At 42.8% G+C, this 11,550-nt stretch overlaps 1 protein-coding gene across 3 annotated transcripts in view; it reads left to right on the top strand.

Annotated features, from left to right (window-relative positions):
• The first annotated feature begins 801 nt into the window (after positions 1 to 801).
• Positions 802 to 11,550, top strand: part of smap1 (small ArfGAP 1) — a 55,894-nt gene continuing 45,145 nt past the window's right edge. For all 3 annotated transcript variants that reach the window (XM_062566751.1, XM_037464884.2, XM_062566750.1), the window contains exons 1-2: positions 802 to 1,117; positions 10,491 to 10,624. In XM_062566751.1, coding sequence (XP_062422735.1) covers positions 1,000 to 1,117; positions 10,491 to 10,624 — 252 coding nt within the window. In that variant the 5' untranslated portion in view covers positions 802 to 999. The remainder of the gene's footprint in view (positions 1,118 to 10,490; positions 10,625 to 11,550) is intronic.

Raw genomic sequence — 11,550 nt, 5'->3', positions numbered from 1 at the left:
CCGGTCACTTTCTTCACACTCCACAACATGCACAAACACTTTCACATGTCACTTTCTGTTCGCTGGTGCACTTTATTTTTAATTGAATTTTTAAAAAACTTTTAAACTCTTCTTCCTTCATTTTTAACCTAACCCATAGCTTTAGATTACTAACCCATAGCATTCTATTTTATTTTATTCCTTGCACTATGTTGTCTGGTTGTCCAATGTCTGTTATGCACCAACCGCCAAGTCAAATTTCTTGTATGTCTGACATATTATGGCAATAAATGTGTCCTGATTCCTGATCCTGAAATCTTGAATTAGAACGTGACTGATTTAAACTCAGGGTGTGTGTCTCTATTTTACTATTGCTGCTACCATCACTAATACTACTAATAAGACGAATCAAAATTATAAACAATAACTGTATAATAAGTACTACTCACACAATCCTTGTCTTTGTAAGTCAGTGTTTCAATTCCCCTGGCTTTCTTCAACCTTACTTTGTTAATAATATATCGTACAAAGTTTATAATCTTAACATTATTAGAATGAATCTTGTTAAATATGATGCATTATTGTAGAATAAATAAAGTAGGTAATTTGTATCACATTGCAGTTGTGCAACATGTAGATACAGCTGAGCTGTTGATGAACACATATTAATAACCTATTGCATGCAGATAATTGCTATAAGCTTAGCTTTCTCTTAGTTGGCCGTCCACTCAATGTCACCAGTGTGTGAATCCTGTTACTGTACACATTTTCTCACACTATACAGTCTCCAAATGCTCTTCCTACTCACGCGCCGCGGTGAAAAATCCGACAGTCTTGAAGGCAGCAGGGATGATGCTGTCTTGGATCCATATTACCGTGTTAGCAGGTTGCGCGCTAGCTGAATACAGGCGGTACAGTGCGGCTTCGAGGGGGATGTCCCACCCTTTTTAACACAAGCTGAGGACTCCGTGGTTTGTGTCGACTCTGCAACAGCGGGGATAACTCCCAAACTTTGGCGAAATGACGACGCGGTCGGAGCGAGAAAAAGCCCAGAAACTGAACGAGCAGCATCAGGTCATTCTGTCTCAGCTGCTGAGGGAGGACGACAACAAGCTCTGTGCCGACTGTGAGGCGAAAGGTAAGCCCGACAGTGTTTGCCGTGGTGAACTATGTCAGACGCGTGAGCGTGAAAAAGGATGCGGGGACTCGGCCGCTAGCGGTTTGCTAAAGCTAGCAACGTAGTGTAACGTTATTCTCTCAACGGTACATCTTAGCGTAACTCTGGCGACCTGCTCAATGCTGAAGTGTGTCGTTAGTTCTCACTAAAATATATATTTTTCATTTTTCAATATGTTTATGTTACACAATGCAAACGGAGTTGGTGCTTGTCCAGTCAGAATTGATGTAAAAACGACTACTATTGAGCGATATTTGCGCAAATATAACGTTAGATGACAATGTACAATTTCCGTTCAGCCTTTTCAAAATAAAATCCCGATTGAGCGCTTTAGTTCATTTGTGTAGTCAAGAGTTTTAAGAGGAAGATCATTTTTATTTGAGTTCAATGCAATAAATAGCGCTACAGTGAAAGTTGAACGATGTCAATGAATATAATTATTTCATTTTTTTTACATGTATTGCACATGTATTGAAACCTATGAAAACACCTTGTCTCACTTCATTGCTTATATCACACGTACTGTATTGCACTCTGAATACCTGAATAATTACACAACAAGAAAGGGCGTTATTCCACTCCTCATTGAGTCTAGGAAGCCGAAGCAGCTCTTTTGTTTATGAGGTTTTATTATATGTTTGTCTTTCTTGCCTAATGTACACAGCTTTGTTAATTCTGAAATCATTTTGACCTGTATTTCCGGTTTTGTATTACATGACCAACTTGGCCCATCTTTTTATCCGACAGTATCTATGTCATGTCCTTGACTGTTTAATTTATGAGCGGAAAGCGTGTGCGTCCCGTGTAGACGGCATTGAATTAGATGCGTCGTTTGCTCGCCGAATGCGCCGATAAACGTGTCGCCATCAGTTTCTGCAGTTTATTCTGCAGCTGCAGCCAACACCTTTCCTCTGACGCGCGATGCCCCCAAAACACATCCTCCAAAGAGAGACTCCTCGGCTTGGACTCTGACGCTGTCGTTCCTCAAGGAGTTTTCTTTCATCCTTTGAACCCAAGGGACACGCTGCAACTTGATAGTTCATAGTAGTGGATAACAACATTTCGCTCAATTGATTCAGAAAAGTTCTCACATGATTCACATGACTTTTGAATGGGGTTTTGAACGTCTTGTATTGAGTCGACTTATGACTGAGATTAAATCCTTTTGCGTCATCACCATGCCTATGCTGCCTTCTGGCAATCGTAATCAGCAGCACCAGACCTCCCTCAGCCGGTGATCTTAATTTGACACTGCCCACTGCAATCTTTTTTCCATTATATTATATTAATATCAGTTCACATTGCATTTCATTATCCTAATCTGGGGTTGTAGCTCCTAGCATGCACATGGTGGAATGTGAGTGGACCCGCATTTAAGTTACAAACATTTTTCATCGAAAGAACACAGTAACTAATTTCAGACCAAATGTATTTTTACCATACGAAGAGGTTAGTTTCATACTAAGGACAATCATAATAAATAATATTCTAGTTTCAACCCTACACAGGAAATAGTTGTTGTTCCTGGTGCTTTCAACCACAAACTCATGCTCGTGTGCCATGGTGTGTCTTTTTCATGGTAGTTTTATGCAAGCCCCTTTTAAATCTCATGGGCGCCCACACTGAGGTCTCACAACTACAACAAATCAACTGAGGAACACCATGAGATGTGGCTGAAAGCTCGGGGTAAAAAACTGAGGGTTAAGAGGATTTCATTTTAAACAAAATACAGTTTAAAAGGTCAAGAACGGTTCGGCTGAAAGTCACACTAATGTCAACGACCATTGGATCATTTTTTTGAGACAAACGTTTCTTATTAGTCCTGTTGTCATACTGCTGATTCGTATCCAGAACTCATGATTCTAGCTGCATATGAAGTGTTCTTTTTCTTCTTCGCTACACTGAACTGCATTATCTGCGTGAGCCAGTGACCTGAGTGTTTGCTTATGTGACTCAGCAGCAGAATCCAGCAATGCCACCCGATGTGTCACGGTCACTATGTCAGTTCATTTTATTAACATTGAATGGCCGTGAAATTACATCAAGAGATCACAGTTAATAACTATCATTACCGCGTAAGATGTCTTACTGAATGTGTCTGTCAACAAACTTTAGTTGAGGTTGAATTTGATCAACAAGCAGCCGCATCATTTCATGACTGAAAGGATAAAAGTTGGTGGTGCTTGTGAACATTCAGAACTGTTTCCTCTCAAGCAGCCATGTGCCCGGGTCACAGTTTCTGGGAGGAGACATTGTGTGGTTTTGCCTGTTTGAGCACAACAAGCCGAGGCATGGGCAGCCGGTTCGGTTTGACTGATCAGAACCGGTCCGTCCTCTGCAGGCGGGGAGTCCGGGTGTGGTTGGCCCTGCGGTGTGGTGACTCACCTGAGCCTCTCAGCTGTAATTCCACCCTCACTCCAGTCCACACACACACTGCCCTACTTTTGTGTGTGTGTGTGTGTGTGTGTGTGAGAGACGAGAGACAGACGGAAGGAGCCAGTCCTTATGGATTGCAACTCCATCCCCGTCCATCTTGGCTGCTCAATCCATCCACTACTTAGAGTCCAGACTATCATTTTCGCCTTTTGTTATACGTTCTGATTTGTGGCCGGGTTGTGGTTTTGCTCCGAGCTGGCAATATGCAGCTCTACTCTCTGCTGACACCGCAGATCTTGGCAAGCTTCCCGCGGGGGGCACTGGGCGTTTTGACAACCCGTCCTTAGTACCCGTCTGCTTACACACACACACACACACACACCTGTGTTGTCAAGCCGCTTGAAAGGTGTGAAACTCCGGCTCAGCTTCAACGAGAGGAGCGGGTGGAAGTGGCCGGTCCGGTGAAGCGCCACACAAAGCTTCATTTAATCCCACTGGCATTCAGGGCGATGGAAGGAGGTGCGATGTTGTCGCCTGAGCTAACGTCGCGCAGACATCCCCTCCGATGGAGGCGGATTGGACGCCACACTCATTTGTTCTCACCCAGCAGCCGTGGGACGAAAACAAGAGGAGTCGTATTTATTGGTGTGACATTTGTTTCCTACGCGTTAGTCTGCAGACACTTTAACTCGGCCAACACGTTGTGTTTAATGGCGAGCGTTTCCAGGAGAATAAAGGTTTGCTTTGCAGCACAACATAATTAATATAAAAAGAGTTTTGAAAGGAGGCAGACTAATAACATGGGAGCCGTTGTGATTGATGGGTCGTGAGAGGAAGCTGTTGGACAGAAAGACGGCTCATTTATGTGTTTTGTCTATGTTATCCTGCTTTAGGATGGGAATTAAAACCCCCTTTCCTTCCTGGTTCCTTCGAACATTATCAATATGTGATGTGTAAATCTCAGTTTCTACACAATCACACCACATTAGCACCACTTTAAAATCTGAAATCCAAACTTGTTTCTTAGAAATTATTTGGGAATGATATGCAGGTTTAATTTAAGATTTTCATCAAAGAAGAACAGTCACAATTTGACCTGTGAAAAGCTGTGGGGTTCACAACAGTGGGGAAAAGAGAAAAAAATCACAAAATTATTAATGAAGATTTATTTAAAGGTTAGGCAGCAAAACTTCATTTGAAATCAACTCACCAACAAACTGTAAACTGATATAGAAATGATCACTCTTTAAACAAACCTGTTGATTCCCTGTACGTACTGTAGATTAAACCCAATCCCATGGATGGTGTTTTTACAGTAACCAAAGTACTCTTTTTTTTCAGCTCTTTTTGTTTTTCTTCTATGCTTTCTTGCTCTAAACTCAAACCCATTTTGTGGTGGGGATTCATTCTGAAACAAATATTCAAGCAGGATTCGTCACACAACCTTCCAAAACCAGCAGATGGCGCTGCAACATTTAACATCTATTACTCCATCCACCCACCCATCCATTACACCTGCTGACCTGAATTAAAAATGCTGGACAGGTCATAAATATTCTAAATGTGGCGGCCGGTTCTCTCTGATCACGCAGTGAACCGAACTGGGTGGCAGATCGTGGAGTAAAGTAAATATTTTGCTGTGATGATGAAGACAAATCCTCCCACCTCCATGGGAGCAGTTTCCTCCTCCTCATCACTGCTGGCCCTGAATCTCACTAACAGACCAGCAGGGGGCAGCAAAGTGCTGTGTGTGTAATCCCCCCCTCAGCATCCAGCCCGTCACTCAATGATTTTCCACTCTCTTCTCACACCCTGCTGGTGATCATATTTGCCTAAGGGCTATATATATATATATATATATATATATTCAGTATCGCCAGTTGCTGTTTCTTACACCTGGAATTTAAAAAGCGAGGAATAAAATTGCTTTTGGGCCAAACACCATTTGAGTACCTCTGAGTATTGCACACAAGCCTGAAGAGCCACTGTGATAAAAGATGATTTGGATGAAGAGACGGTGGCAGAACAGACTTCTGGGAGCTGTGGTTCAGGACACACAAAAGGACTACAGTAGGATGTTGGTTCACATCCACAAAATATTTCAGTTAAAAGCCTTTAAACTCTGCGTCTTGACTTTTAAACACACATTTTTATTATCACATTAAAGTGAATGTGAATTGAATATCTTTTCAATATAACTTTTGCCATCCAATGTGCAACTTTGCTTGGTCCTATACATTTTTAAAATGAAAGCCCAACATTATTTTTGCCAGCTTTATTAGACTTCTGGAAAAAAGCTACATTTTCATGTCCTTACTACACCTTATTTAATTTTCATTGATATTTCAAAAGTTTTAGTCCTATTTTTTTTTTCTCTCTTTGGGTGTCCATTCTGTAACCTTTTTTTAAATATTTTTAGACCAAAACTGCCCACAAACACTACCGCATTGTTCCCTCAGTGATGGCCAGAACAAAGACAATAGCCCTCTCACATGAGTACAAACTCTCTGGTTGCTGCCGAAAGTGAGAAATAAACTACTGCGAGGGATTGCTGGGACTCGCCACTCGCAGCATTATCGCAGCTCATCATCTCGGGGGAGACTTGTGACCAACAAGGTTCAAATCAAATTGAATGTATAATTCCCGCGAGTGATTAATATCTTTTTTTTCAAAGCCCGCTGAAGAGCTCAATTGAATTTCTCTCAGTGAAGTAAGAGCAGGACGGCGACTCACTGTGGAATCTGATCGCCTGGTGAAACGTCTGCAGCACGCGGGTCGACACGCGTGAGCTCCGCGTTGACAAAAAAAAAATGTATTTGGGGATCTACGGCCAGAAAGGTCATCGCAGCGCTGATCCAAAGTGAAGTCCGATCCACGCAGATTGAGTCCGGCTTACTGGGCCGAGCGGCTTTGAATCGGGCTTAACACTCAGTCATCCCTGCCTTAATGGCCCTCTAGGCCTTAATGCCCCTTTAGGCCTCAATGCCCCTTTAGGCGGCCCATAGCGCATTAGTGCCACTGCATTAACACACTGATGCCCACTGGACTGCTCCCCCTCCCCCGCCGTCGCTGGCGTTCCTCCCCTGCTCGCCCACCGCAGCACAACCAGCATGTGGCCCAGATGCATAGAAGCCTTCCGAGGGACTGCAGCCCCGACCGCATTAAATGATCTGACTTGTCACGGCGGTGCCGTCGCCTGTTCAGTCATCCATTTGACATAGAGAGCGGGGTAGTTTTGTGCCCCTTTTGTATACATGATGCATCCGGACGACGGATTGTTGTGGGAAGCTCTGAACCTGCTGAAAGGTTATATATTAATACAGAGATTTTGTAGGTGTGCACAAGTGTGTTCAATGGTGCTTAGTGTGCTTTAAAGGGTTTGTTGGTACCTCCGAAACACGCTTCAGCTACCTGTCAATCAAACAAGCAATATCCTGAACAGCAAAAAATGCACTGTTAAAAGGTTAAAGCTCTGCAACAAAAACACATAGGGCTACCAGACCGGACCATGCCGAGCTAGCAACATGTCAATCAGAGATGGCCTCACTGTGTGAAAGCATGCAAGCCCAGCGTCCTTGAGGTAGAGGTAGAATAAAGCAGATTTCCCATTTTTAGGCCGCCGCCTAGCTGCTGAGATGAAACATCTGGGGCAGATTTAGCGGTTGGAGCTAGCGATGCTAACTCCAGTTGTCGGATGCTCGGTGTGAACGCAGCAAAATGTAGGAGAGCAGTAGTGTGTCTGTAGCCTGAGACTGACCCTTAGAAGAAAATACCCAATTGACATTTGCGTTTCAGTGGAAATCAAGTTCTCGTCCGTGACTCCCTGAAGGTTTTTTTTTTTTAATTTTAATTAATTTCTTTTCAGTGGCGTCTCTAGCAAGCAGGGATCCAAAATCTGACTTGGACTCTTCCTAAATTGGGTTGGTTTTGCTTCTGTGTGGTGATAATTAGGTCTGCACTCGGAAAAGCACAAACTTAGATCCGGTTGAGACCAGCGTTCAGTTCGTTATTGCACAATTAATTATGTGTTATTTTTCTTTTTTTTAATTCCGTTTTCTGGGATTAGACTCTGTAAATACAATCCAAATGTTATTATGTTTACTAAGAGTTTATTAAACTCAAAACTGCCTTCATTGACCCACAATGCCTGATTTTATGGTACCTTTTCTATTTTTTGTAATGACAGTGGTATTTTATTAAAGCTATTAATCAATAAATTAAAGTAATTTAGGAATGCATGCAGAGAAAGTAAACTTTTTATAATTCCTGAACCATTAAAGACTTAATTCAAAGAGGTTTTCAAACACTACGCGTGAAGCAATTTAAAAGCAAGTCAGCGTTCTATTTTGGGGTTTATTAAACTCTTTTAGACAATCGTGCACATTTCATATAAAATATGATACGTCTGCACCTTTTGGTTGAGCTTCAAAGGGCCGCATGCACGCACTGTAATATAGAACAATTATTCTATAACCACAGGAAGTGCAATCAAATGATATCCATAAATAATACAAACCCTACTAGGCTCTGTTCCTAGAATCACATTAACATGTATTAGGGATTATTACTTCCTGAGCAATGTTGAGAACCAAAAAAAAATGATAAGCCAAATTTAAAGTGTGTGAAACACTAAACCGTTTTTTAATAATCTCTTTACAAGTGAGACAATTTTACCCAAGTAAGTGAAGCCGTTGAATGTTTGCTGTCTGGATTTGATCTCTTCTTATTAACTTCCTGACTGTGTTCTGCTCCACCTGCGTTTCGCTGCACTCTCCCTCTCACTCGCTGTTTTGCCTTTTGTGGAAGCGAGGGTTACCTCTTTGAATGGTTTAAAGCACATTTTTACTGTTTCGAGTGAAGAGGTTCAGAGAGAATTTTGTTTTTAAATCTTTTTCATTAGAGCAGAATTTTAATTCATCGCTTCCTGCTGTTCTGAAGCCTCTGCATTTTAGATATTTGAAACTGTCTCACAGGCTACAGATGGAATCCTCCTCTCTCCCTGCTACCGAGTCTCAAGACCATCACATTAAGGATGCCATGCGGCCTACACAAAAAATGTAAAAAGACCAGAGAGACTTCTGAGTTGTGTTGTAGAGATATTTACTGAGGTGCTGTCGTCATTCCATGAAAGGACAAAAGTGAAGGCCAATCGCATTGAAGAGATGGGAACCTGTGTACTTTTTGATAAAGGGTTTATAAATCGAATGGAGATACCCACTTTGACTCCACCGCGTACAGATGACTTTTCTGCCACAGGGCGAGCGACCGTTCCAGGAGACGGACCTTCGCTTAGCGGTTAGCTTAAGCCACATGTGTCAAATTCAAGGCCCCGTGAATGAATTATCTTTGGCCCGCATGATCAAATCTATTTACTATTAGAGCTGGCCCGCCGGTCGATCGCACGCATCACCATAATACTACAAATCTCACAATGCACTCTCTGTGTGTCGTCGCGCATTCGCCGGCCCGCGAAAAAAGTCTGTATTACATACCACTTGTGTCACCTTTCAACGATCCCTCTCCCCCAAAAATGGCTAAACGAAAGGTGGAATTTAAGTAGTTTTCAAGACAGGTGGGAGGCAGGTTTGTCTGTGTACCTTTTTGATTGACAGCGGTTACCAGGGTAACATGAGGAGAAAAGTTAATTAACGGATATAAATAAATAATCCTGGCCCTACGGGATGTGTTCGCAGCAGTAGTTTACTACACTCGCTGCTCTTGGCTCTGATATTTATTGTCCACGTATTGTGTTGGAGATCGCAGCGCAGACGTGTTTGCATCTCCACCAGCATGTGGCAGAATACGTGTATTTAAACTAGATTTAATTATATTGAATTGTCTAGGTTACATATGTCGAACTCTCGGCCCGCCGCCAGTGTCCGGCTGTCCTCTGTCTGTTAAAGAAGATGAGTGTTGTTGGCAATAGGAACTTAAGAGAGGAATTCAGAATTCATGCTCAAAACGCAGACTCATCTGAGAATCACAGCAACAAGAGCCTCCCAGTGACGACTCCTGAGGATCAATCGCAGGAGACATCTGAGGATCAGACGGAACACACACCTGAGGATGAGAAGGTGGAGACACCTGCGTTTCCAACAGAGGAGCCACCTGAGGATTCAACAGAGGAGACACCTGAGGATTCAACAGAGGAGCCACCTGAGGAGACGAGACAGGAAACACCTGAGGTTAAAACAGAAGAGAGACCTCAGAATGCGACTAAGGAGACCCCTGAGGATCAGGCAGAAGAGACACCGGTAAGGGCCAGAAGTTGGTGGTCTGGCTTTGCTAAAGGTCTGCTGAAAGTAGGAGTTCAGGTTGGTGTTGGCATCGCACTTATGCTGCTTCAAGAACAAATAACTAGCACTTGAATGCCTAACAGCTGCAGTTCAGACTTTAATTACGGCCAGTCAAACTGTCTCCTCCGGCTGCCACAGCAATTCTGTGGTTTCCAATACGTCTCACCTCCTCCTTTCTAATCAGGTGAAAAATAGGTAGCCACACATGCAGATAAGGTCAGCTCATTTAAGATAAAGCTTAAGACTTATCTAATGGTACGTTCACACCGAACGCGACACATTCAGAGAGCAATGGGCAGAACATATATAATGCAAAAGAGAACACAAACAAATCCCTTCTACCGACCCTCTCAGCATCCTTTCTCTGTGGCCTTTGTGGCACATCTGTGGCCGTTCGCACCGATCGGCAGTGGTCCGCGTTCACTGGAGGTGGGCAGTATCTGGCCCGAACTGGAATTGAGTTTGACACCCCTGGCTTAAGCAATTTGAATTCCTGTTTTTTGAGGATCCCAGCAGTTTTCGTTTGCTGAATTTGAATTTCCATGGCGGATGGGTACCTGTTGGTAGAGGAACTTCTCACCCAATGCGATGCCAGGAATGACACTTGTGATGTTGAACCGATACAGCTTTAAAGCAGCGACTCTCTCTCTTCCCCACGTCAGGTCCTCGATGGGCGTCATGGAACCTCGGGGTGTTCATGTGCATCCGCTGTGCCGGCATCCACCGCAACCTGGGGGTCCACATCTCCAGGGTCAAATCTGTCAATCTGGACCAGTGGACACCTGAGCAGATCCAGGTACACACACACTTCTACACACCTTTCACACACACAACGCCTCTTGCGCCATCATTGGAAATACTACAGAGACATTTAGACAAGTATAAAAACAGAAAAATCTACCATAGATGACAACTGTCACTTCTTTAAGATGTAGCTCTTTTTAGGATCTCTGATTCCAGTTGGTCTCCCTTTTAAAGGAAGCAAGCATACGTATTATCTTTCAGACTGATTGTACCTCTGATTTATATTTAAGAACCTATTTGGACTGTTTTATATTCCTTGTAGCTCCTTTCACACAATGTCACTATGGTACATTTCAAAAGTGGAACAGTAACACGCCGTGTGGCAGAAACCATGGCAACACTTGGTGAAGAAAGCCAACATGTCATCAAATAACTACTGTTTGCTTTGTGCAAGTTAACCTTTCACAATCAGTGACGTTTGTGTTCTCTTGTGTTCAAGTTTTCCCAATTTGAGGATAAAGTGCCATTTTGTGTTCATAAATGAATCAAGCGGACAAAGAAGCTAAACACACACTGCAGGCATAAAAAATAAAAACATGGTTGAGATTAAATGTGCTTACCCATTAACAGTCTCTTTTACTTTTAACATAACCCACATTTATTTAACAAATGAACATCATGCTGCTGCATTAAAGTATACAGAAAAATACTTTGAAACCTGGGATTGGGATTATAAACTCATGTTTGACACACACACACACAGACACTGCTGTTAAGGGAATACAGACACCTGTAATGAGTATGTGGGGAAACTACTCTCATTGATTCAATTACACACAACAAATGAGGTGTGTGTGTGTGTGTGCGCGCGCGTCTGTAAAACTCACCTGAGCACGTTGATAATTTATTCAATCAGCCAGCTGTTAATAAATCCAATTGTTCAGTCCTTTTAAGTGTGTGTCTGTCTCTTCAAGGCAC

The sequence above is a fragment of the Pungitius pungitius genome, chromosome 13 (assembly GCF_949316345.1).
Source record: "Pungitius pungitius chromosome 13, fPunPun2.1, whole genome shotgun sequence".
Classification (NCBI taxonomy): Eukaryota; Metazoa; Chordata; class Actinopteri; order Perciformes; family Gasterosteidae; genus Pungitius; species Pungitius pungitius.
The sequence above is the reverse complement of the archived record's forward strand: the minus strand, read 5'-3'. Positions and strand labels throughout refer to the sequence as shown.